Consider the following 27,862-nt stretch of genomic DNA (forward strand, 5'->3'; position numbering starts at 1 on the left):
CCTTAAAAACTGAGCTCAAATATTTCCTCTTCCTTGAAGCCCTCTCTCATCTCCTCAGCCAGCAGTATAATTTCTCTCTTCTCTGAATTCCCAGAGAACTTTATCACTCTGTTCAGACATTTGAAATTCCCCATCAGCAAAATGTCAGTGGGATTTTAGGAACAATCCTGGCCAGGATCCAAATTCAAATTTCAGTGAACTGGGACTTCTCTGGTGGTCCAGTGGTTAAGAATTCACTTTTCAATGCAAAGGGCAAGGGTTCAATCGCTGGTTGGGGAACTAAGGCCCCCACAGGCTGTGAAAAGGTAAAAGTGAAAGTGTTAAGTCATTTAGTCTTGTCTGACTCTTTGTGACCCCATGGACTGTAACCCACCAGGCTCCTCTGTCCCTGGAATTCTCCAGGCAAGAATACTGGAGTAGGTAGCCATTCCCTTCTCCAAGAGATCTTCCCAACTGTGGGGTGTGGCCAAAAAAAAAATTTTTTTTAAGTTTCAGTGAACTAGAATTGGCTGCCATTGCCTAATCCTCCACCTCCAGTAAAAGATTTACAAAGTACAACATTGCGTTGGCAGCATTTGAGGGAAATGAAAAAAGCAGGGAGCATTTTTAGGGTGCCATGAATCAGCCACCAAAAGCTATTGCAAGAAGCCATGGGCAACGGCTGATGCCCAGAGGAGATGGTGAGGCCAGCTGATCTGTGGACCATATCACAAGAACCAGAGGGTGCCTCCCCAACCCAAGAATCACAGCTGTTGCTGTGAGCACGGGTAAACATCCTCTAGATGGGAACTCTGAACCCTGACTTGGTTATTAGAAGAAAGGGTGGCCCTGAAGGCGAGATAATTCTGGGGGGAAGCCACTAAATTCACCAAGAACTAAGCTGAGATGTCCATTTTTAATTCATTATTAAGCATGAACTATATTTCTGCAGATCAATGATCCCCAAACTCGGGATATTTTTGACACCCAAAGCATTTCCAGTTACCTCAAGGAGCTTCATGAAAAAGAAGTTTAAAGTCCAAATAGAATTCATTTTAATTCACTTTAGTTTAATAATGGGATTTTATTATTAACATAGGGATTTTATTATTAACATAGGGATTTTAGGAGAGTCTGTCCCTAATTACATTCTGGCAACAAGGACTTAAGGGAAGTCTACAGTCTAGAACTGTGGTGCTGGAGAAGACTCTTGAGAGTCCCATGGACAACAAGGAGATCAAACCAGTCAATCCTAAAGGAAATCAACCCTGAATATTCATTGGAAGGACTGATACTGAAGCTAAAACTCCAATACTATGGCCACCTGATGTGAAGAGTCGACACCCTGATGCTGGGAAAGATTGAGGGCAGGAGGAGAAGGGGTCAAAGGATAAGGATAAGGTCATTGGATGGCATCACCAACTCCATGGACATGAATTTGAGCAAACTGCAGGAGATAGTGAAGAACAGGGAAGCCTGGCATGCTGCAGACTATGGGGTCACAAAGACTTGAACATGACCTACCAACCGAACAGTAAGAATCTAGTGGGTGAGTTGAGTGAATTTCCCAGGTTACATAGTGTGAGATTCAGTTTCCCAGAGGTCACAATTATGCACCAGGCAGAGGGAATTCTGCTGAGCATGGAAGACATTTATTATTCCACTGTTTAATGCTTTTTTATACACAAATCTCAGAGATGAATTCCAGGAAAAGGACTGGCTGGCACTCCCTCCACTTCCACCCACTGGCTCTCTCTGTCTCCCCCATATACATAGGCTCACTTCCACCTCAGGGCCTTTTATCTGCTGCTTCCCCTGCCTGGAATACTTTTCCTCCAGAGCCTCACACGTCTGATTCCATTTCTCATTTTGGTTTCAAACCAAATGTCGCATGCGCAAAGAGCTCTTCTCTGACTCCTTAATCTGAGGGTCAGAAACTACAGCCTGTGGGCCAAACCCACCCAGCATCTCTTTTTGCACAGACTTCAGCTTGGCTTTTTCATTTTTTAATGGTTGCTGCTGCTACTGCTACTGCTAATTCGCTTCAGTAGTGTCCGACTCTGTGCAACCCCATAGACAGCAGCCCACCAGGCATCCCCGTCCGGGAAAATCAAAAGAAGAATATTTTGTGACACTTGAAAATTACATGAAATTCACATGTCAGTATCTGTAAATGAGGCTTTCTTCAGTTACAGCTACACCTACTTACTTGCTGTCTAAGGCCGTTTTTCTGTTACACCCACAAAGCCTAAAACATTTACTCTGGCCCTTTACAGAAAACTGTGGCCAAGTCCTGTTCTAGTCTAAAGCAGTAACCCTCTCCATGGCATTGATCGATTTTATTTTCTGCAGAGCTGTTACTCGTATCAGTATTCTCTCTCTCTCCCTCTATTCTTTTTATTTACTTGCCTAAAAGTTTTCTCCACCTTCTCACCCACAATAAAACTATAGCTCCGTAAAGCAAAGACCTGTCTTCTGTTCCTCTGTATCTCCAGTGGCTGACACATAGTAGGCTTTTTTTAAAATAAATGTGATTTTTTAAAAAATCACACCCTGTCGCATCCATTGGCCACACCCTATGGCATGTGCAATCTTCGTTCCCCGACCAAGAAATGAACCTGTGCCTCCTGCGCTGGAAGGTGGAATCCCAACCACCGGACCACCAGGTAAGTCCAATGGGCTCTTTTTAGGTGTTGAGTTTATTCTGTGTACATTACTAACATTAAAGATTCAACAAGTTGACATTACCTGTGAAACTGTTTGCATTACTAATCTGCATCGCTATTCTTGTCTTCTTTTTTTTTTTCAATTGTAGTAAAATACACATAACATAAAATTTACCATCTGAATCATTTTTAAGTACACAGTTCAGTGCCATTAAGTACATTCACTTTGCTGGGCAACCAGCACCACCATCCATTTCCAGAACTTTTTCATCTTGCAAAACTGGAACTCTGCACCCATTAAACAGCAACTCTGGGAATTCCCTGGTGGTCCAGTGGCTAGGACTCGGCACTGTCACTGCCGTGGGCCTGGGGTTCAATCCCTGCTCAGGGAACTAAGATCCCACAAGCCACTCGACACAGCCAATAAACAAAATGGAATAAATAAAATAAATAGTAACTCTCCATACTCTCCATTCCTTCCTCTCCCAACCCCTGGCAACCACCACTCTACTTTCCATCTCTATGAATTTGACTATTCCAGAAAATAGTAGGTTTTTAATAAACATCTGTTAGTACACCCATGGTTGATTCATGTCAATGTATGGCAAAAACCACTACAATATTGTAAAGGAATTAGCCTCCAATTAGAATTAATTAATTAATTTACAAAAAAAATAAACATCTGTCAAATAAATCCTGGCCTATTTCTGCTTTGGTTGCCAGGAAGCTTAGTGCTGAATTTCTGGGCTTTACTATCTAGATTTTCTTTAAAAGAACTATATTGTCCCATTTTGATACAGATTTTTAACACAGATTTTGAACTTGTAAACTTGTTATTATTTCCTAAGAACCTAGGACACATCTTTGATTCTAAGATACAGATGATTGTTACTTCAGAGACTTCAACATGTGAAAAATGCACTGATGAGATGGGGTATGTGTGTTTTCCCACAAGCCACATCACGTTCATTTTGGAAGCCTAGAGAGGTAAACGTCTTAAGCGACAATGAAATCAAATCCCTATTTATAGAGATGAAGCACCACCATGCTTAAGGATGGACTCCGCCTAAAAAGTGTTCCCACCTCAAGGCCTGGGCTCACCAGTCACATTGGAGGATGTCTTCAGAACCCCAGTCATCCAGCAGTAGACAGCTCTCTGGGCGTGGGCCGAGGTCTGGTCATAGAGATCTTTGAACAACGCAGACCTAAACGATGCAAACACGGGTATCAGTTAAGGAACAAACAGATGCAGGCCTGCAGGCAGGGTCCAAACAGCAAATGCACACAAAGCCGTCATCGGTTAAAAGCCTTTCCCACTCCCCTTGCTATCTGTAGCTATTTTCCATTTTCCTCTTTCCATCACATTTAAATATCTGCCAAAGACTGATCTCCATTTCCCAACCACCTGGTCATTTTTTTTTTAATAACAGTTTCATTAAGCTGTAATTTGTGTACCATACAATTTGTCCATTTAAAATACACAACTCAGTGATTTTCAATATATTCATGGACTTGTACAACCATCACTACAATCCATTTTAGAACCCATTTAGTGCCTCAAAAAGGAACCCTGTACTCTTATCTATCACCCCTGAATCTCCAGTGACCCCATCTCTTAGAAACCACTAATCTACTTTCTGTCTCTATAGATTTTCCTCTCCTGGATATTTCAGATAAATGCAGTCATACAATATGTCACACTTGTATCTGGCCTCTTTCACATGGCATGATGTTTTCAAGGTTCATGCACGTTGGGACATGTATCAGTACTTTGATGGTCAAATTGTATTCTGTTGTACAAATATACCAAATTTCCTTTATCTGCTCATCAGTTGGGCTATTTCCACCTTTTGCCTATTATGAATAATGCTGCTATAATTATTCATGTACAAGTGTTTATGTAACATGCTTCATTTTCCTTGGGTGTAGACCTAGAAGTGGAATTTCTAGGTCAAATCACAACTTTATACTTAGTCTTTTGAGGAACTGCCAGACTGCTTTCCAAAGTAGCTACACTGTTTTACTTTCTTACCAACAGTGTCTGAAGGTTCTGATTTCTCCACCTCCTTGTCAACACTTGTTAGTATCTGACATTTCAGTTTCAGACATCCTGTGGCTATAAAGTGTCTTGGTCACTTTTTAAGTCACGGTCATCTGGTTTCCCCACTGCCACATTACTCCCTGTGGCCCAAATCCCAAACGACCTCCTTGTCACCGCAGCCAGAAGTTCCATTTGGTCCAATCTGAGTTGACCTTTCAGCATTTGGCACTGATCACCCCTCTGGTTCATCCTGGCAAAACAGTTGAGTCTCTTCATCTCGGAAGACTTCGCTCAATTCCACCCACCACTGAAAATCAATTCACCAAATGAGCAATTCGCCAACCTTTCCTAAGCTTAAGGTTGGTCCCTGCCACTCTCCCAGTCACTTCATATGTGAAGAGGCAAACTTTCAATCCATCGTAGGGTCTTCTCTCTGTATCTTTCTTTTCTTCTTTTTCTCCTCACCCTTCCTCCTCCTCCTCCTTCTTGTTTTTCTTCCTCTTTCTCCTCTTATTCCGGTTCTTCCTCTTCCTCTTCTTTCTCTCTTTCTCTTTCAGTTGTTGTTTTGATTTTCATAACAGCAGCGGGGGTGAAAGGGACAGGAGATAGCTATATTCAGTAATTCTGAAAAAATGGCAACCATCATTTAAGGGAAAGCTTGCCCATTTGTAACAATGCTCTATCGTGACCTAGGTCAAGTTATTCAATCTCACTGTGCCTCAGTTTTCCCATTTGAAAAATGGGAATGGGGTTAATGACATCATCCTCACAAGCAGAAAGGCAGAGTAAGAAGAAGGCAAAACTGAGGTTCAGGAGAACTGGCTTGAGTTCAGATTAAGTCAAGCCCTATGGGGTCACTTCAGGTATACCGTCCCCTTGTTGGGCCTCAGTTTCTTCATCTGGGAAAGAAGAGGTTGGATTAAATGATGCTCATCGGGAAACAGGAAATGGCATATTCTGGACTCCCCAGTGATGATGAGAACCCGCTGTCATGCAGTGTTATACCTGTATTGTTCTGTTGTCTTTCTCTCTGTAGGGCCTGAAATCTTTCCCCAGGCTCTTATTCAGGCTTTCTGTTTCTGTGCTGGACATCTGAGTTTTGACTGTCAAGCATCCACCCCCTCTCTTGTCATAACAGCACCTCAGTTTTTCCTTGGGAAAATGATGTTTCTCTCACATCCATGTGGTTTGGGTGGAACTGTGAGCCACATGCAAGCCATTCATCTCACCAGATCCCATTGGCCACAGTCATCGGCTCAAGAATGGGCACATGACCTAGTCTGGACCAATGAGAATCAGGTCTAGGACTCTGCTTGGAACTGCTGGGAAAGTCCTCTGGACCAGGCACGCTGAGGAGGGGCCTGGAACTGCCCACATTCCGTTGTGGAGAGAGCTTGCCTGGGAGCAAGGCCAACGCAGAGGAGGGCAGAGCTGAGAGATTAAAAAACCGAGGCGTTGCTGATGGTGTAATTTGAGCTCCTGGATCCAACCGTGTTCGGTCAGTCTGCTGCCTCTCAAGGAGAAAGTCTCAATTTAGCGCTAGGGAGTCTTCAACACACACTCAGCTCCTTTTTTACCTGAGAACAGGTCCCAAGCTCAGAGCAACATATCCAGCTAAGATTTAATGACACTTTTAAAATTGCTGTTGTATTTATTTTTATGATTCCTTACATGACAGTGATTAAACAACAACAAATACAAATGATACTGGTTTCCCATTTACAGTAACTATACCATATTTACTTTTTAAAAATTTATTTAATTTTATTCAAGTATAGTTGATTTAAAATGTTACCTTAGTTTCAAGTGTACAGCAAAGTGATTCAGTTATACATACATATATATCTCTATTTTTTTCAGATTCATTCCCCTTATAGATTGTTACCAAATTTGAATCTAGTTCTCTGTGCTATACAGTAGGTCCTTGTTGGTTATTTCTTTTATATACAGCAGCATGTATCATTTTTTACTTTTAATATAGATATTTTAAGCAAATAGAATGAATCACTATTTTTTTTTCTCTAATTTTATTTTATTTTTAAACTTAACATAATTGTATTAGTTTTGCCAAATATCAAAATGAATCCGCCACAGGTATACATGTGTTCCCCATCCCGAACCCTCCTCCCTCCTCCCTCCCCATACCATCCCTCTGGGCCGTCCCAGTGCACCAGCCCCAAGCATCCAGCATCATGCATCGAACCTGGACTTATTTTTTAAATACATGAAATAAATAATAATACAGGCAGTATACAAATATGGCAAAAATTATGAGGATGATACCAGAATGACTAAAACGTGGGAGACTGTTTTAATTGAGCCATCTCTAAGCTGAACTTGAATATTAACCTGTCCTCACCTGCCTTCTCCCCTCCCTCATGTGTTATCTCCTTGACCTCAGGATAGACTCTGAGGGGCAGTGAGTGGAGTCAGCGGGTTGCGGGGAGGATACTCACAGGTTCTTGAAGGCATCTTCACGCAGGTCGTGTGGGAGCATCTCTGTGATGTCCGGCTGGAGAAAGCGGCCTGAGGACCCCCTCAGCACCCTGCCCAGGATCTCCACACAGTCCAGGGGGTTCAGCACCTGGAAACACCTCTCCAGTGTGATGAGAAACAGGCTGCGGTTCACACCTGGGCTCTGCAAGGCTTGTTTCCGAACCTCTCCCAAGTCAATAATGATGTCGTCCAGCTCCTAAAGCAGTGACAGAAGTCAGCGTTGCCTCTCAATCTGGAAACACTGGGAGGGACCATGCTTAGCAGCAGAGGTGAAATTCAGGACCACTATTAAGCACTATGCTGCTATGTCAAATATGCTAGACTTTTCTGTCACCTGCAGAATACCTTGTCCTTCTCCAGATACATCATGACTGTCACACCTCAGGCCCTTGCTCTCGCTGGAATCCCCACCTCTTTGTCTCAGTGAATTCCAACTCATTCTTTCAGGTCAAGGTCAGTCATCACTGAATCAGTGAAGTCTTCTCTGATGTCCTACTTTGGTCAAATCAAACCTCCCTCCACTCTGGGCTTCCAAGAGCATCCTGAACCAAACTCCGTGATTAGAAATGCTTACCAACCTATCTTTCCTCCAAGCCAGTGGACCTCAACCCTGGCTGTACATAAGAACGACTAGGGAGGTGATTCGAGCACCACCATAGAGCCTGCTTTCACTGGGCTCTGGCGGAGCCCTGGCATCTGATTTCAGTGTATAGATGAGGCTGAGCCAGGAAAGTGCTGAGGCCCATACCATGTGCTCAGTGGGATTCCTGGTACGCAGAAGATGTTGAGAAATAACCTGATAGGATGAATGAATGAATCCTTTGGACCGCAGACCCCAGGAACACTGACAGAGTTTAAGCAAAATTTGACTGTTCACAACTCTGTCCTTCACCCAACATACCCTCCAAAAATAACCACAATTTACTGAGTATGGACTACATGCCAGGCACTGTGCCAAGCATGGAGCAGCCATGTATAGTCTCCTGTTATTCTCACAACAGTCTTATAGATTGAGACTCACAGGTCTGAGGGTCAGATATTCCTAGGTTCAAAACCCAGGCCCTTGACTTATATGTGTGTGTCCCTGCGTAAGTCACTTATCCTTTTTAAGTCTCGGTGTCTTCCTCTCGAATGAAGATAAAAATTAGTGCCTATCTCCTAGATTTACAAAAACCGAATGAGATTTAATGAATGGAGAGTGCTTGGTACCTAGTGAATGCTCAGCAAACATTACATGCTATAATTAACTCACTATCACAGGTGACAAGAAGCGAGATTAGACAACCTGCCCAAAGGCGCACAAAGCTGGGATCTGAAACAAGGGTACTGAATCCAAGCCCACTCATCTAACCATGTTTACAAGTTTCCTAACTTCTGCCATTGCCAACTGGGGCCTAACAGTGCAATGGTGACGAGTGTAACTTGGGGGTTCTGAGGCAGGGGTCTGTGGAGAGTGTTAGGGGTGGGGAGTGGAGGGAATTGCATCCTCCCTTTCACGGCTGTGGAACTGACCCCCACCGTCTCCTTCAAGGATGAACATAGGCAGCGAGCCAGCAAGGTGGCTTTGAACCAACAAGAAGCATTGATGTATCATCACTAAAAATCACAAACACTTTCATAACTCACTACCGTTGTTGCAAATGACTGGAAATCTCGCTTACACTCAACATTTCCTCAAAATTACAGAAGCTATTAGACCAACCACTAAACCTTACTATTGAAAGTATTCAAGAATTACTGACCCCCAACTTAGTCTTACGTATTTTGATAAATGTCTTTCAATAGAATCAACTTCCTTGATCATCCTTTGTATTTCATTGTATAGATGTTAACACCTTATTCTGAGAAGGAGCCTGCGGGCCTTGCCACGGGCTCACAGCTAAGAGTCAGGAACCCAGGTTCTTACCTCAGATTTGCCACTTTCAAGCTGTGTAACCTGAAGTTACTTACTCAACCTCTCCACGCCTGTTTCCTCATCTGAATATTGAAATGGTAAGATTCTAGTTATCCTTATTTCAGAAGGTCCTGGCTTGTTAAACCTTTAGAAGAGTGTTGGCAAATACGGCCCAGAGGCCCAATTCAGCCTACTGCCTGTTCCTGTAAATAAAGTTTTATAGGCACACGTCCAGATCCATTCATTTACCTGTCATCTACTTTGACACTACAACCACAGAGTTTAGTAGTTGTGACAGAGACTGTAAGGCCTACAAAGCCTGAAATATTTCTTATCAGGCCCTCTACAGAAACAGCTCACTGATCATTCCCTCAGGATAATACCTGACACATGGTAAATCCTCAACAAACATTAATCCAGACCATTTTCATAGGCCACCATCCTCATTTTTGCTGTATCTTTCATCACCTTTACAATTATTTAGTTTATTTTTTACTTTAAACTGACTTCTTAAAACTTAAATTCATTTCAAAAGGAAAAATTACATCTCCATCAAACTCACAGTTTTGATGTGTGTTTTAATAACAGATATTGAAATTAATTTATGATTAGTAAAATGTTTAAATGCTTCAATTCCCTTAGGAAAATGCTGCTCCACTTTCAACTGTCTCTGAAAAACTCTAAACCTCACCTTTCTGATTCCCAGTGACTCTCTGTGTCTCAGAGGCCTTGCTTTGCTCTTACATAGCCAACCTTATTTTGTGAAAATTACCTGTTTCTGTTTTTGTCTCCTCTGGACCATAAGCTCCTTGAGGGCAGAGACAGCCTTTCATCTCGGAACCCAGTGTCTCCTGCTACATAGTAATCATTCATGGGTATTTATGAAGCCAAATTATTGGGACTCCTCAGTACCCCTCATTTCTTCGTGTGTGTGTGTGTTGTGTAGCCTTTTGTTAATAACTAAAATAGAAGGTACCTGTTGTACAACATGGGTAGTAATTGAATATAACTGGAGATTTTTATATTCTAATACTGCTGCTAAGTCGCTTCAGTCGTGTCCAACTCTGTGCGACCCCATGACGACAGCCCTTCAGGCTCCGCCGTCCCTGGGATTCTCCAGGCAAGAACACTGGAGTGGGTTGCCATTTCCTTATCCAATGCATGAAAGTGAAAAGTGAAAGTGAAGTCGCTCAGTCGTGTCCGACTCCTAGCGACCCCATGGACTGGAGCCCACCAGGCTCCTCCGTCCATGGGATCTTCCAGGCAAGAGTACTGGAGTGGGGTGCCATTGCCTTCTCTGATATTCTAATACAGATCATTTATAAATGCAATATCTATATTAAAAAGCTTCCTCCTTTTTGTGTATAATTTGCAAATTTATTCTGAAAGCAGAGCATATGTGCACAAGTCTGCAAAGAGTGCAAATTTAGGATATGGTAAATGCTTCACAAGTTACTTTCAAAAAGTTGACTGCCACAACTGTGCCTTTACAATACTTTTTTTTTTATCAAAATATTTTTATACCAGCCTTCCTCAGACTGCTTTTAACTACAAAGCATTTTTTTACAGAGCTGAAATTGAGGAAGGACTATACCTACTAGAAAAGAAGAAAGTTCTGTTCATTTGAGGTTTCAGAATCCCCCCAAACCAGGACCAGTATCTTGGTAAGGCTTAGGCCAGGATCCTGGACAGACTGTGACTGTGTGCAGGTGGCATTCCTGAGGGTTCAGAGCTGCAGTGAGCTGGGAGAGCTCCAGCTGCACAGCCCACTGAGCTGTCTTGCCAGTTTCTACACTGGCTGGTCTGGGCACCCCTCATTTCTTAGTACTTATAAAGTGTCAGTTTCTCAGTCATGTCCAACTCTTTATGACCCCATGGACTGTAGCCCACCAGGCTTCTCTGTTCACAGGCTTCTCCAGACAAGAATACTGGATTGGGTTGCCTTTCCCTTCTCCAAGGGATCTGCCCAACCCCGGGATCAAACCCAAGTCTCCTGTATAGCAGGTGGATTCTTTACCATCTGAGTTACCATAAGAATATGAATTATAAGGCACTTCATTTGAACTCTGGAGGAAGTAAGACAGAAAATCTAGGTCCCAAGGAGTTTTCAGGGTGGAAATGAAGAAAGGCCAGAATGAGGCTCAATTACATTCAACTTGACAAGCACCAAGTTGAATGCCCTGGACTTGCCCCACTCCCAGGATGCCAAGAAAGCCTCACCAGACGGTCCTTCTTGTCTTCTAAGAGGTATTTCATGGCGGTATGGAACTGTTGAGCATCTGTCCCCCTCAGGTCCTCCAGCAGCTTCTGGGGCTGGTACAAACGCTGCTCCAGGAGGTTTTCCATGGCTGCCTGGACATGGAATGCTGGGCGAGTCAGTGAGGACAGGACAGGAGCACACCGCCAGCACCCAGCCAAGCCACCTAATTCCCTGCAGGGACTGCAAGCTGGCAGCCTGCACACGTTTGGCTGAGTTGGCTCCAAAATTTTTAATGAGCTGCCAACATTTAAAATTCAGGAAATTCCTCACAAAAATCCACAAAGATGTGGCAATGCTGGATACATATCCCCTTCTGTGTAATAATCAACAGGCCAAGGGGCAGTCGCTCACTGTAATTACTCTTCCTGATCACCACCCTCCAGGTAGCCGATTATCCCATAGCTGCCTGGTCCCTGCAGGCAATTGAGGTTTCAAGTCCAGAGCAGCTGACCTCTACCCAGATATTTTACTATGCCCAGATGGTCACTGCTCAAACCCCCTGCCATGCTTCAAACCCTCTGCCATGCTCCAAACCCTCTGCACAGGAGCAACATTCAGGCAGCATGAACTGGCTATGCCTCCCCTCCAGGGTAAGGAGCAGAGGCCAGCAGTTTCTCCTAGAGGAGATTTCCTCTGCTATCTGGGGAGCTATTTTCTAAATCTTCCTTAAATAAAAATGCTCTGGAAAGGCAGCAAAGCATCATGGACAAAAGGTAAGCTCTAGAACCAGACAGTTCAGGACATGGAACAACAGACTGGTTCCAAATAGGAAAAGGAGTATGTCAAGACTGTATATTGTCACCCTGCTTATTTAACTTATATGCAGAGTACATCATGAGAAACGCTGGGCCGGATGAAGCACAAGCTGGAATCAAGATTGCCGGGAGAAATATCAGTAACCTCAGATATGCAGATGACACCACCCTTATGGCAGAACCAGACAACCCACGTGCAAATCCCCACCCTGACACTTACCAGTTGTGCAGCCTCATGCAAGTTCCTTAACTAGGATTGCTAGATAAAATACAGGATGCCTGGCTACATTTGAACTAAAGATAAACAACTAATAATTTTTAGCATAAGTATATCCCAAATATCGCATGGGACGTACTTATACTAAAAATGTATTTGTTATTAATCTGCAAGTCAAATTTAACTGAGATTCCTGGGTTTTGACAAATGGGCAACAGTATCTCCAGGTCTCAGTTTTCTCAGCTGAAAAGTAGGGACAAGAGTCAAACTTAACTATGTAAGTAAGGATTAATCCTATATCACAAGGAGTAAATGAGTATGCAAAGTGTTCTCAGTCAGTGCCAGCCATTATCCTCTGTCTTGAATGAACTGAAGAACTGTTTACTCAATGTCTCTCCCTCTAGAATGAAAAGCCCACAAGGGTGGTAAGGTGACTGCCTGTTCTGAGTCTCCAGTGTCTACAACTGTGCCTGGCAGAGACTAGAGGCTGAATGAGTAGGTACTGAACGAATAAATGAATATACAAACAGGAAGAGAGGGAGTATAGCTCAAATCAGGTTAAAATATACACATTTCATGAGGAGCCCTACTGCTAGAGAGAAAAGGGCAAGCACCACTTCTTTATAGATTACACAGACTGATCAACAAGACGAAGAAAGCAGATGCCATGAGGCTACCAGCCACATCCATCTAGTGGCTGTAAGTGGTTAACAACCAGCAATCTCAGCGTAGCTCTCACATGAATGTTCATCTTCACCATAAAGTCAGTAAAAGTTGAAACAACAAAGACGTATGTCGGAACTTCATTCATAAGTGATGTGACCTCTTTGCCGAATCAGGTAACAGTCTTTGAATTCAGAAAGAATGTTCTTTTGGTTTTCTGTGCTCTTCACAGAGTATTGGTAAAGGCACAACATTGCACCCCATCTACTAATTACGCTAATGAGGTACAGGCTGGCCAACTCACTGCAGTTCCTACCATGCCCTGCTGCTGCTGCTGCTGCTAAGTCGCTTCAGTCGTGTCCAACTCTATGCAACCCCATGGACTGCAGCCCACCAGGCTCCCCGGTCCCTGGGATTCTCCAGGCAAGAACACCGGAGTGGGTTGCCATTTCCTTCTCCAATGCATGAAAGTGAAAAGTGAAAGTGAAGTTGCTCAGTCGTGTCCGACTTAGTGACCCTATGGACTGCAGCCTACCAGGCTCCTCCATCCATGGGGTTTTCCACGCAGGAGTACTGGAGTGGGGTGCCATTGCTTCTCCACCATGCCCTATTGTTCTCTAATGTAAATATCCATCGCCATCTATTTACGCACTTGAGCTACTGTTTTTCTTATGGTAGAATTTAAAGGGAAGAAAAATATTTCCTGGACCTGCGGTTGAGAGACTGATAATTATACCCAAAGATCCACTCTCTTGTAATTCCTTTTAGCAACAGAAGCCCACAAGTTTTATCCGGGTACAAGGCCTCTCATCTTACTCCTCTGCAGTAAGATGTGACTGTGGACTGTGAGCCAATGAAATGTGAGCAGGAGGAAGTATGCAACCTGCAGGTCTCATCCTTAAAGAGAGGCTGTTGACCCTTCACTTCCTCTTTCCCACGGCGCCCTCTCTGGGTTGGAGAATGGATATGTTATTTCAACCACACAAGCAACAACTCCCTAGATGATGGTAAAGCAGCAAGACAGAAGGAACCTGGGTCCCCCGGTGGCCTTTTGCGGTAGAGTTGCCTCTCCTCTCTGGACTTCCCACCTGGCCCTGGACTATCACATATAATAGAAATAAGCTAAATTGTTTCCGTTCAGTTCAGTTCAGTCACTCAGTCGTGTCTGACTCTTTGCGATCCCATGAATTGCAGCACGCCAGGCCTCCCTGTCCATCAACAACTCCCAAAGTTCACCCAAACTCATGTCCATCGAGTCGGTGATGCCATCCAGCCATCTCATCCTCTGTCGTCCCCTTTTCCTCCTGCCCCCAATCCCTCCCAGCATCAGGGTTTTTCCAATGAGTCAACTGTTCACATGAGGTGGCCAAAGGATTGCAGTTTCAGCTTCAGCATGACTCCTTCCAAAGAACACCCAGGACTGATCTCCTTTAGAATGGACTGGTTGGATCTCCTTGCAGTCCAAGGGACTCTCAAGAGTCTTCTCCAACACCACAGTTCAAAAGCATCAATTCTTCGGCGCTCAGCCTTCTTCACAGTCCAACTCTCACGTCCATACATGACCACAGGAAAAACCATAGCCTTGACTAGACGGACCTTTGTTGGCAAAGTAATGTCTCTGCTTTTTAATATGCTGTCTAGGTTGGCCATAACTTTCCTTCCAAAGAGTAAGCATCTCTTACTTTCATGGCTGAGCTGCTGTAACTTGAGGGGGCTTTGCTGAGAGACAGCAGCTCAGCCTATACCCTATACAGACACCACGTCTCCAACAAAAGTAGAAAAACGAAAGACAGAAGAGCTTATAGCACGTTTCAAAATAAAATGGACAGAACACGTTTCTTTGTGGAAGTGAAGACTAGCTCTCCACCAGTTCTCCAACTCACCTGGCTCCTGAGTTTGCAATCCCAGTGCACTGAGAGGGGAACAGAGGGGTGGGTCTCAGATACACACCTTCAGGCTGGGGATGGTGAAGGCAACGTTCCGTGAGTTCAGATAGGCCAGGACTCTGTGGGACAGGTCTGCCGTCCACACGTGGGAGCTTCAGTCAAACACAGACAGAGAAGGTCATGATGACAGGTTCCGCTAGGATGGGTAGTCCCCCTGCTAGCTGAGAGCTCAGGGGACCGAAGTTCAGAGAGGACAGTGGGAGTGGGCCAGGATGCTAGGAACTCTGTGCTTGGAGGAAGGCGATGTGTTGCCCTGGCACAGTGTGGGAGAGTTTCCAGTATTAGGAACCCACCCAAACACCAGTCTCTCAAAGACAATAATCAGTTTCAGAGCTGTGTGCTATATTCTAAATCCTGTAACAATCCACTCAGATTAACAATCCAAACAGATGGACTTGGACAGGTGTCCCTCCTCCAGGGGATCTTCCCAACCCAGGGATCAAACCCAGGTCTCCGTCACTGTGGGTGGATTCTTTACCAGCTGAGCCACCAGGGAAGCCCCCTGACTATGTTAAATTTACAAAACAAACACTGTGTATACCATGGGAGGCTGGAATAGCATAGTTAAGACTGTTGGCTCAAAACCTGGATTTGAATCCTGGCTCTACCACTCAACTGTGTGGACTCAAGCAATTTATTGAGTTTTCCTGTGCCCCAGTTTCCCTTTCTATGTAATATAGCTGCTGCTAAGTCACTTCAGTCGTGTCCAACTCCATGTGATCCCATAGACGGAAGCCAACCAGCCTCCCTCATCCCTGGGATTCTCCAGGCAAGAGTATTGGAGTGGGTTGCCATTTCCTTCTCCAATGCATGAAAGTGAAAAGTGAAAGTGAAGTAACTCAGCTGTGTCTGACTCTTAGCGACCTCATGGACTGCAGCCTACCAGGCTCTGCTGCCCATGGGATTTTCCAGGCAAGAGTACTGGAGTGGGGTGCCATTGCCTTCTCCGATGTAATATAGCTAACTGTGAGAATTAAATTTGTCCACACATGTAAAGTGCTAAAACATTGCCAAACACACAGAAAAGGCACACCTTCATTCGTAACAGCCAAAAATTGAAAACAACTCAGATGTCCAACAACAGGTGGTAATACCCATTCAATGGAATGCCACTCACTCAGAAAAGGGGAATGAGTGGGACTTTGGCTTCCAGCTCTTATGGAGTAGCTGGCAGTGGATGAATTCTCCTGCCTTAAACAATTAGAAGTCCTTTTATAACTACATTCATGTTATAGATAGATAGGCGCTGCTAGATAGATGGATAGAGGCAGATAAAAAATTTTAGCCTGCAAGAATATATTCAATACTATCAACTGGAGTTACCTTAGGGAGAAGAGTGTTTATGGGGTCTTTCACTTTAATATGATTGAGTGCTCCTGTCATGGGGCCCCAAGTCTCCCATCTGTCCTTCATAGCACTTGTTATATTAGAATTGTCTGTTAATGTTTACCTTGCCACAACACTACGTAGTGCCCTGCTCCACAGGGTGGCATCTAACAGTACATAAAGGGACAGTGAGGGACTTTCCTGGTGGTCCAGTGGTTAAGACTCCCATCGCAGGTGGCACCAGTTCAATTCCTGGTCAGGGAACTAAGATCCCACATGCCGCATGGTGTGGCCAAATAAAATAAAATGATAGAGCAGTCTAAAAAAATAAAGTGACAGTGAGCCCTGGGGCCAGGCTGCTGGATACACACCCCAGCTTCACCACTTCCCAGCTGAGTGACCTTAAATCACCTCCTTGGGCCTCAGTTTCATTATTCTATCCAATGAGATAACAAAAGGACCTACCTGGGTGGGAGGAGGCTCAGGTTTGTGAGGATTATATGTGTATTCTATGCATAAAGCACTTAGAATAGTACCTGCTACATAGTAAGCACTCAGTAAATGTTAGCTCTTGTGTTACAGCTGCTGCAGCTAAGTCGCTTCAGTCGTGTTCGACTCTGTGCAACCCCATAGACGGCAGCCCATCAGGCTCCCCCATCCCTAGCAGAGGGGGCCAAAACTGTATGGAACAAATGTATCTATTCTAAAACACTTGTGCATTGGATGAATTTTGGATAAACTGGATAAATGAGTATATAGTAGTTTTTACAGTTAAGGGACTTCCATTAAGAAAATCTATTCCATCCCTCCCCCTCCCCTTTAGGATGAGTTACCTTTGGAACTGTATGAGATCCAGCAATGCTACAATGGAAATAAAATGAAAAGACAACTTAAAAAGGAATCATTCCAGAGAGATCACAGGCACCTCCTGTTTGAAATTCTTAGACACAACAAGCAGGGACGGGGGAACGTTACCATTCAGGTAGCTTCCATCTATTATTTCTTCCTAAAAGGCAAAGAGATAACATCAAGTTTAACATCCATGAGTTGGCGGTTTCAGCAGAGGGGATGTTGTTTAGAAGAAAATGGAATACTCACCGCCATCTTTTGCAACAATGGGTGCAAATCTGCAACAAAGCCATTGAATATAAAAACAGAATTGAATGGGATGACCTTCACAAATACAGATGTGTTAAGAAAAGAGCCCCCAAAAAAGGTTACTCATGAAGGAAATTTTTAGTGAATTTTTATTATACTTGTGCCAGTGTGAGGAAATCTTGGTTTAAGAAACCCTTTTAGAATAACCCTGAAAATTCTACACATACAGGCACATACAGGGCAACAGGCAGGCACACATCCCAGAACACTCCATAGCACCACATACCTGAACTGACCTAACCCCACTCCATCCCCTGAGATGTGTGGAAACCGAGACAGATGACTCCTCCCTCGGGACTTACCCTGGGAGTCTGGAACGCTATAACTTGCCACTCCATGGCTCAGGAAAAGGAACAGCCAAAGAGAGCATCTCCAAGGTTCCTGAGACATTCTCCTGCAGTTAATTCAAGCAGACATAATTCAGGGTTGTATATTTTAGACATATTTAAGAATAATCAGAAGACACGGGAAAAACAGATAGACCCAGAATCCCTTAAAGATTTTTTTTTAAATTCCATCCACCTTGCTCCATCTAAACTTCTTTGCTGGTATAAAACACAATCATCTCTCTCCTCAGTTATAATGGCCTGTTTATATTCTTACAACCACCTCTCATACCCCTCAATTGAACAAAGAGGAGTGGGTAAAAGCATGGACTCTGCTATAGCTGACAAGGGACTTACATCTAGAAAATAAAAAGAACTCTTACAATTCAGTAAGTAGAAGATGAACAAGCCAAGAGGGAAAAAATATGAACCTGAACTTCATTTTTAAAAAATACAAATGGCCAATAAGCATGTAAAGGACTATCAGTGTCATTCAGTTCAGTGCAGTCGCTCAGTCATGTCCAGCTCTTTGCAACCGCATGGACTGCAGCACGCCAGGCAAATATTAGTTTCCAAGAACATGCTGTTGATAACTAATGAGATACTGTAAATGAGCCAGACCCTGTGGAGCTTTCCCAGAATGGACCCCCCCACCCCCACCCCCACCATGTCCTCTGCCTGCCTCTTGTGTAAAGAAAGACTTTAGCTTCCTAGGCCATCCCCAGGTTCCAAAGAGTAAATTCAGAGAAGTGAGAAAATGCAGAAAGGAAGGGAAACAGACAAGCAAGACAAAATAATAATACTTTAGCCATTAAGCCATTAAAAAGTGTCAAGGACCTTTAGTTTCCTTTTAGTTTCTCCTCAAAGACTGAAGATAATATTCTGAGCCACGTCATTTGAGCTGTTTTATAGATACTAAAGCCCCCAATAGGTGGAAGAAGTTAACTGTATTCTCCCCTTCGTGTGTGCACCTCAGTCACTTCAGTCGTGTCCGACTCTTTGTGACCTCATGGATTGTAGTCGGCCAGGCTCCTTTGTCCATGGGATTTCCCAGGCAAGAATATTGGAGCGGATTGCCATGCCTTCCTCCAGGGAATCTTCCCGACCCAGGGACTGAACCCAGGTCTCCTGCGTCTTCTGCATCACAGGCAGTTTGTTTACAGCTGAGCCCCTGGGGAAGCCAGTATGCTGCCCACAAGCACATAAACCCCAGACGAGTTGGAACTAGATGGTCACTCCTGATTACCTCACCAGTAACCAATCAGAAGAATGTCCATGAGCTGATCACCCCAAGTCCCTCCTCTGCCTTCACCCTGTCTTTAAAAATCTTTCCCTGAAAGACTCTGAGGAGTTGGGGGGGACTTTTAAGCACCAGTTGCCCTGGACTCTTTGGTTTGTGCCCTGCAATAAACACAACACTTTCCTTCACCACAACCTGGTGTCTGTAGATTGGCTGTACCGTGTGCAGGCTGTTGCTGCTGCTGCTGCTAAGTCGCATCAGTCATGGCCGACTCTGTGCGACCCCATAGACGGCAGCCCACCAGGCTCCTCCATCCTTGGGATTTTCCAGGCAAGAGTACTGGAGTGGGGTGCCATCGCCTTCTCCATACAGGGCTCCTAAGTCCTTGCAAATTCTTAAGTGATAAGAGAACTAGGAGCTGTGCAGCCACTCTGGAGAACAGTGTGGAGGTTCTTAAAAACAAATAGAGCTACCATAGATGACTAATAAGGACCTACTGTGTAGCACAGGGAACAGCAATCCTACTCGTGGGCATATACCCACAGAAAACCATAACAGGAAAAGATAACATGCATCCCATTGTTCATTGGAGCACTATTTACATTCCATCCAGGACATGGAAGCAACCTAAGTCTCCATCAACAGATGAATGGATAAAGAAGATGCAGTACATACATATAATGGAAAATTACTCAGCCATAAACAAAAAGAATGAAATGCCATTTGCAACAACACGGATTGACCTAGAGACTGTTATACTGAGTGAAGTAAGACAGACAAATATCACATGATATCATTTATATGTGGAATCTTTAAAAAGACTACAAAAGAACTTATCTAGAAAACAGAATCAGAGTTACAGATATAGAAAATAAACTTATGGTTATGGGACAGGGGAGGGGGAGGGGTAAATTGGAAGATTGGGATTGACATTTACACACTACTGTGTATAAGATAGATATTAATAAGGACCTACTATATAGCACAGGGAACTCTACTCAATACTCTGTAATGATGTGTACAGGAAAAGAATCTGAAAAAGAGAAGATAAGGGCTTCCTTGGTACCTACCTCATAGCATCATATGAGGATAAAATTAGCTAATGAAGTAAATCACTTAGAACAATGCTTGGCATGAAGAAAGCCCTACATATGGGTTTAGGAAATAAACAAGCCAAACTGATGTTTTCAAAATTCAAATAATGGGAAAGTGTGGAGAAAGAATGTTCCAGAAAAAGGGAATCAGAAGTGCAAAGGCTGTGACGTTAGGAATGCAACTGACATGTTCAATAAATCACACAAAGATGACAGCAGTAGGTGATATTAGGTCATCGTAAGCACCTTGACTCCTACTTGGAGGGAGACGGGAGCCATTAAGGAATATTAGAATGACAGCAGGCTTCGCCGGTAGCTTAGCAGTAAAGACTCTGCCCGCAATGCAGGAGACGCAGGAGACCTGGGTTCGATCCCTGGGTTGGAAAGAACCCCTGGAGAAAGAAATGGCAACCCACTCCAGTATACTTCCCAGGAAAATCCCAAGGACAGACGAGCCTGGTGGGTTATAGTCCATGGGGTCACAAAGAGTCAGACACGACTGAAGTGACTGAGCACAGCACAGCCTGAGTGTCAAAGCCATGCTCTGACTTTTAAAATACTAGCTCTATAACCCCAGTTGCTTGTTGAGAATACTCTGAACAAGGGCAACAGGTAAAGCAAAGAGACCAGTAAGAGATGAATAGTGATGACTTAGTCACAGATGGCAGGGAGGCTGGTAAGAAGTGGTTGGGGATATTTTGAAGGGTTGCTGTTGTTCAGTCACTCAGTCACGTCCAACTCTTTGCAATCCCATGGACTGCAGCACTCCAGGCCTTCACCTGTCCTTCCCTGTCCTTCACCATCTTCCAGAGCCTGCTCAAACTTATGTCCATTGAGTCAGTGATGCCATCCAACCATCCTGTCCTCTATCATCCCCTTCTCCTCCTGCCTTCAATCTTGCCCAGCATCAGGGTCTTCTCTAATGAGTCAGCTCTTGGCATCAGGTGGCCAAAATACTGGAGCTTCAGCTTCAGCATCAGTCCTTCCAATTAATATTCAGGATCAATTTCCTTTAGGATTGACTGGTTTGATCTCCTTGTAATCCAAGGGACTCTTAAGAGTCTTCTCCAACACCACAGTTCAAAAGCATCAATTCTTTGACACTTGGACTTCTTTATGGTACAACTCTCACATCCACATGTGACTACTAGGAAAACCATAGCTTTGACTATACAGACCTTTGTAGGCAAAGTGATGTCTCTGCTTTTTAATATGCTGTCTAGGTTTGTTATAAGGAGCAAGCGTCTTTTCATTTTATGGTTGAAGTCACCATCTGCAGTGATTTTGGAGCCCAAGAAAATAAAGCCTGTCACTGTTTCCATTGTTTCTCCATCTATTTGCCATTAAGTGATGGGCTCGGATGTCATGATCTTCATTTTTTGAATGTTGAGTTTTAAGCCAGCTTTTTCACTCTCCTCTTTCACCTTCATCAAGAGGCTCTTTAATTCCTCTTCACTTTCTGCTATAAGGGTGGTGGCATCCGTATCTGAGGTTGCTGATTTTTTGAAGGGTAGAGCCAATAAACTGAATGTGAGGAATAAAAGGCAAGTCACAGACACCTCCAAGGATTTGGGCCTGAGCATTCAGAGAGATGGGAAATAGGAAAAAACCGTAGGAGTTGCAGGTTTGAGGAAGATGCCCTGGAGATGTGGACAAGCTAAGCTTGAGACGACCATAAAATATCCAAGTGGACAAAGCAAGTAGGCAGTTTGGCGTTTGAGTCTGCAGTTAGAGCAGGGCTCAGACTGGAGCTATCTACACAGAGCAGCCAGCAGATACTTGAACCCAAGCCACTGGATGAGATCACCAAGAAAATGAGCACAAGGGAGAACATGGGTGAGCTTTAAGGACTGAGACCCAGGTGTTCCTTTGTTAAAATGTTAGGTAGACCAGGTGCAATCAGCAAACTCAACTGTAGGAAACTCCCCAGAATCAACTACCTAGTTTCTTCAGCAAATACACTGCAAATAGAGAGGCAGACATAGACACACACACATACACACAGAGGAAGAAACTAGGAACTTAAAAAACTTAGGAGCTATAACAATTATTCGTAGCATATAGACTTTCTTTGGATCCTAATTGAAGCAAACCATGAAAAACAAAAACTATGGGGCAACTGTGGAAACTTGCTCCCTGTCTGGATATTTGAACATTTTAAAGAATTGCTGTTAATGTTTTTGATAACAGAAATGTGGCTATATTTTTAAAGGAGTACTTATCTTTTAAAGGAGGGATGTTGGTTCACAATCTTGCCCCCATACAGGTAGGGTAAGGAGAAACTGGAGAAAGAAGCAGCCCCTCCAGATTGGTAGATGGCAGGTGTACTAAGCAAGAACACTTACTTACAATGCTTGCCTTTTTTCTTGTTGTTGCTGTTATATTTTTTAAAATAATTTTAAAATTTGTTTATTTTTTATTGTGCTCGGTTTTCATTGCTGCCCGGGCTTTTCTTTAGTTGCCATTAGCAGGGACTACTCTTCCTTCCAGTATTCCAGCTTCTCAATGGGGTGACTTCTCTTCTTGCAGAGCACTGGCTCTGCAGGCTTCAGTAGTTGCTGCTCAAGGGCTCAATAGTTTTGGTTTCCAGGCAATAGAGCACAAATTCAATAGTATGGCTTACTTGTTTCATGGCATGTGGGATCTTCCCAGACCAGGGATCGAACCCACATCTCTTGCACTGGCAGGTGGATTCTTTACCACTGAGCCACCAGGGAAGCCTGCTGTTAAATGTTTTAATGAGGATTTTGTTTTGTTAATTTTTTATTTTCTATTGTATAGTTGACTTATAATTGTCAGGTTGGTTCTTCTTCCATGTTATTGTCTTGTCATGCATGCATGCACGCATGCTAAGTCGCTTCAGTCATGTCCAACTCTGTGCGACCCTATGGACAGCAGCCCACCAGGCTGTCCATGGGATTCTCTAGGCAAGAATACTGGAGTGGGGTGCCATTTCCTTCTCCCATGTCTTGTCATAGTAAAGAGTTGAAAGGACAGACCAGTAACACCTCAAACAGGCAAGATTTACTGGGCATGCGGTAAGCAGTACAATCTCCAAGCATAATAACAGACCAACACCTGCCCCGCCTTGGAGTGACCCTGTCCCATTTTGGCTCCCCTCCTTTATATCCCTTGTTCCCGCCCCTGGGCAGGTTCCTGGGCCCTGATTGGCTATACCCTATGCAAATAGAGAAATTGTACTGTTCCTGGGGTCTGATTGGTTACATGCAAGACCAATCAGAGAAGAGGGTGTGTTTTTCCACCGGAGGTTCTTAGTCCCTTGGGAAGTTTCCTCGTTTTGTTTTTTTCTAGCAGCTGCTTCCTGACTGACATCTTGGGCCCTGTTTCCCTATTCTAACTACCTAGCAGAATGTGTTAGTTTCAGGTGTACAGCAAAGTAATTCAGTTATACATATACATATATCCATTCTTTTTCAGATTCTCTTCTCATAAAAGTTATTACAGAATATTGAGTAGAGTTCCCTGTGCTATACAGTAGGCTTGTCTTGAGAGGCCCCAAGATGAATAGATCTCTACCCTCGCCTCCCCAGAATCTGGAAAGTTTACATAGAGGACTTAACAGATCTTGGTCAAGTCCAGGTGGTCTCAGCAACACATTGCTCTCTCAAGGTTAGGTCCCTGAAAAAGTGCTCCCCTGGTGGGAACAGTGGGCAGAACATACATTCCAAGGATGGGGAAGGGGTGAGGAGTCTCTGATTGCTCTGGTCCAGCTTGAAGGTCAATGGTGGTCACATCCTCTCCATGACCTCCTTCAAGGGGTTAGCTAACTACAACCCAAGGACCAAATTCACAGGTTACCTGGTTTTGCATGGCTCACGAGATAAAAATGGTTTTTACGTTTTTAAACAGTTTCAAAAAATCAAAAGAACAATATGTCTGGACACATGAAAATTTCATATATGCAATTTAAATATTAGTGTCCATAAATACAGTTGTATTAGACGACAACCACTCCACTCACTTAAGTATCGTCTATGGCTGCCTTCACGCTACAATGGCAGAGCTGGGAAGTTGCAACAGAGGCTGTGTGGCCCCATAAAGCTGAAAATACTCTCTGTTCCTTTACTGAAAAAGTTTGCCAAGCCTGCTCTAGAGCAACATTCTTATATACTTAACAGAAGAAATGTGATGTTTGAGATGGTTTCAACATAATACAGGAGGGAGGAAATAAGTATGGAGGAAACAAATTGAAAACTGAAGCTGAAGCCCATTATATTCCTGTATCTACCTTTGTATGGGTTCGAAATTTTCTACATACAAAACATAAATTATTTTTTAAAAGAAAAACAAAATGAAAGAAACTGTTTTTATTTTTAAAAAAGCTTGGAGAGATGTGGAGGAACTGGGAAAGGGTTCTGAAAGGAGGGACCAGAGGTCTGATAGGAAAACAGGTGACTCCCAGGCAGCTCACAACCCAATCCCCAGATGCCACCCTCTCAGGAATTTAAAAGGAGCCCCATAGTGCACATCTATGGTTTCTTGAGATTACTTTATAAGTGCCCCAGCATCCTCTAATACAGATTTCCCTGCTATTGTCTGGCTTGTTATGCAAATAGATTCTCTATCCCCCCAAGGGGACTTCCACAACCGGCTTTGGGAACAGTTAATGCTCATTTTACTGCTCAGGGCAAAAACAAACTGAAATTTTGGAAACCTCCAGACGCAGAAGGCAGAGCATTCTAACAGATTCTGAGTGAACCTGATCTCAATGCACTTGGTAGACGCCTTCTGCTCCATCAATCCCACCCCGCAGGTGGGGATGTTCAGCTCGCCTAAGAGCTCTTACTGGCTTTGGGACTTTGGGGAACCTCTGGCCTTTTTTTTCTCCCTTCCCTTTGGTCAGCTGCCCTGGGGCATTGGCCTCATTCACAATTCTCCAGTTTCCCAGACAATGAGGCTTCTTGTGCTTATTGCTGCAGTCTCCCTATTAATTCTACAAGGGGTTTACAATTACTGAAATAGAAGCTCCACTTTCTGCTGCACATTAAGTCTTCGTTCCAACGAAATCCCAGTCCAAAGCCAGGATGGGATTTGGTTTTAATTAAAAGTCCCTCAGGTCACTCTCTTTCAGGAGCTTGGCCAAGAGGATTAAAAGGACTGAGCTGGGCAATGGTGATTTGGGGGTCAATAGGTTTCTCCATGCATCCAACCCCCTCCCCACCCAAAGGCCTGCAGATGGGCAAAAATCAGGCAGGCAAGGACTACTCTGAAGGAACTCAAAATGAAACCAGTAACAATAACCACAAACCTGAACTGAACGTGGGTTCCTAAAAACCTTGACCATAGGGGTTTCCTGGGACTGAGGGCTTTTGCTTTAAGACCTGGAAAGTTGCAGGCCAACTGGGATGAGCTAGTCTTTCAATGCATGAGAGACATTTTGAAAAGATGCTGGGAGGTTCCCCCAATGCTGGGGCATCCCATCCCAGACAGAAACCAACAATTCACAATTACATGGAGTTTTACTGTCTGCAAAGCAGTGCCATTTAAGGTCCATATCATGGATACAAAGATACAGGTCTACAGATACTAACCTGGAGATTTTCTACTGAAAGCAAAAAAAATAACCCCACAAGACCATTTTCATTAGTATTAATGCAAAGTGGTCTAACTTGTCTGGTTTGTAGGCTGCCAGGCTATTTGAACTGGATTTGGATTTCATTTCGAACTGTGGTATTAGAACAGCCCCATCCCTTGAGTTCTACTCAAGGGAATGTGTGCTTTCTTTTTAGGCTAGAGGCATCGGGCCTGAGTGCTGCTCCCAGCTCTGTCCCTAACGGTGAGACTGGCCTGTCATTCTCCTCCCTGTCTTTGAGTCTCAGGAGAGCAAAATGGAAGGCTTGGGATTCTGTGATAGAAGGAGAGAGAGGAGGATGCTGTCTCACTGGGCATCCTCTGCCTGCTGAGCCAACATTTGCTCCATCCACCAGCCCTGAAGGTTCACTTGGTCTCACAGGTGAGTTCAGCAGACACACAGAACTCAAAAAGTGAGCAAATGGCAGAAGCGGGGCCCAGATGCAGGGCCACCTGGCTGTCTAGGAATCATAATTGTAGCGACCACTGAATTGAGTGAGAACGAAGCCCTCACCCCTCTACACACACTGCCTCATGTAGTCCTTGCAGAATCTTTGAGGCAAATGTTAACTGCAATTTCTATTTCACAGACAAGGAAATGGGTTTTAAAAGGTCGAGTGGCCTGCCGAGGATCACATAACTATTAGGTGGCAGGGCCAGGTCCCAAGCCCTGAGCTAAATGATTCCAAACACTGAGTAGCTCTGCTCTCCAGCCTCTGCTTAGTGGCCCTGAACCTGAACTCCAGATGGCCAGTGCCATCTCGGGGCTAGAAGCCCCAGTTTTCATTTAGACCACTGATTACTAGCTGTGTGCTCTTCAACAAACTCTTTGACTTCTTAGGGCTTACGTTCCCTTCTTTGTACAATGCGGATGGTGATAATACCTCACAAAGACAGGGGCTTCCCTGGTGGCTCAGATGGTAAAGAATCTGCCTGCAGTGCAGGAGACCCCAGTTCCATCCCTGGATGGGGAAGAGCCCCAGGAGGAGAGCATGGCAACCTGCTTCCGTATTCTTGCCTGGAGAATCCCATGGACAGAGGAGCTTGGCAGGCTTCAGTCCATGGGGTCCCAAAGAGTTGGACATGATTGAAACCCCTAAGCAGGCACAAAGACTGTGTAAATGTTATTTTATAGTTCATCAATTTATCCAATGTGTAACGGTTCGCTCTGCCTGAATATTCTCATTTCTTGCTCACAACAGCCATGAAATATAATTGGAAAAATATGTAAAGAAATTTCCTTGTATGTAAAATATGTAAAAAAAAAAAAAAAAAAAAACTGACCCCAGCACTGGCACATATAAACACTGGACAAATAGTAGCTATTATTATTGATGCTTCTGTTGTTGCTATTGATATTATCATGACAAAGTCCTTGCCTTCATGGCTGCTTTTATTAAGGGGGTTCGGATCCCTTTCTTAGAAATTTCCTCCCCTCCCCACCCATGGACGCCCCCTCCCCACGAGCCCTTCAAGGCGCCGAATCTCCCTCTACCCACTCTCCTTTCTCCCTCTGGCCTCCGCCGCCCCCCTTGTAGCTTGCGCCCCTTTTCCAGGCAGCCCCCGCGGCGAGTCCCTGGCCCCAGCGCCCCCAAGCGCCTGAGCAGCGGCCGCCCGCGTCCCCTGCGACGGGCCCTGCGGGGGCCTCGTCCCCGCCGCCCGCGCCTCACCTGCCGTGCCCGGCGCCGCTGCTCCGAGTCCAGCGCGGGCGGTCCCTGCGGCGGCCGGAGTGGAGACCCGGGCACCGAGCGCCGTGGGGGTCACAGTCCCGCAGGTGCAAGATGCCAACAAAAGCGCGCTCTCTCCCTCGCCCCTTTCCGAAAGACCGGTGAGGAAAGAGGCTGAAGGGCTCTCCAAACACATCCACCAATTGCGTGTAGGAACTTTATTTGGATCTGAATTCAAACAAACTATTTTAAAAATGATGGAACAATTGGAGCAATGTGGTCGCTGGAGGTTTACTGGTTAGTTTTTTCACGTGTGACAACTGCAATATGGCTCTTTTTTTAGAGTCCTTATATTTTGCAGATACATATTTACAAAGCTGAAACATGATGTCTGGGACTTGCTTGGAAATAACCGGGACCAAGGAGGGGCAGGAATCTGGGTGAAACAATCTGGGTCCCTGTTGATACTAGCTGCCTCCCGAGCAGGGGTTATTATTATCTATTTTCTTCTTTTTCATGTGCTTGGAATTTTCCATAATACA

General features: G+C 44.3%; 1 protein-coding gene and 1 non-coding gene across 3 annotated transcripts in view; one reads left to right on the plus strand and one right to left on the minus strand.

Annotated features, from left to right (window-relative positions):
• Positions 1-27,491, minus strand: part of OTOA (otoancorin) — a 79,717-nt gene extending 52,226 nt beyond the window's left edge. For both annotated transcript variants that reach the window (XR_015154639.1, XM_086375334.1), the window contains exons 1-9: positions 27,324-27,491; positions 17,704-17,795; positions 17,342-17,370; positions 17,219-17,249; positions 17,077-17,104; positions 14,922-15,009; positions 11,297-11,428; positions 7,143-7,378; positions 3,747-3,850 (exon numbers count right to left, since the gene is read on the minus strand). Coding sequence is in view for 1 of the 2 variants with exons in the window: in XM_086375334.1 (XP_086231460.1) it covers positions 3,747-3,850; positions 7,143-7,378; positions 11,297-11,428; positions 14,922-15,009; positions 17,077-17,104; positions 17,219-17,249; positions 17,342-17,370; positions 17,704-17,791 (736 nt within the window). In the remaining variant the exon portion in view is untranslated. The remainder of the gene's footprint in view (positions 1-3,746; positions 3,851-7,142; positions 7,379-11,296; positions 11,429-14,921; positions 15,010-17,076; positions 17,105-17,218; positions 17,250-17,341; positions 17,371-17,703; positions 17,796-27,323) is intronic.
• Positions 2,964-3,037, plus strand: TRNAD-GUC (transfer RNA aspartic acid (anticodon GUC)). Its single transcript has one exon. It is a non-coding gene; the product is annotated as a tRNA-Asp (tRNA).
• Positions 27,492-27,862: the final 371 nt, after the last annotated feature.

The sequence above is a fragment of the Bos grunniens genome, chromosome 25, assembly GCF_055505025.1.
Source record: "Bos grunniens cultivar Pamir isolate PY7600 chromosome 25, Bosgru_T2T1.0, whole genome shotgun sequence".
NCBI lineage: Eukaryota > Metazoa > Chordata > Mammalia > Artiodactyla > Bovidae > Bos > Bos grunniens.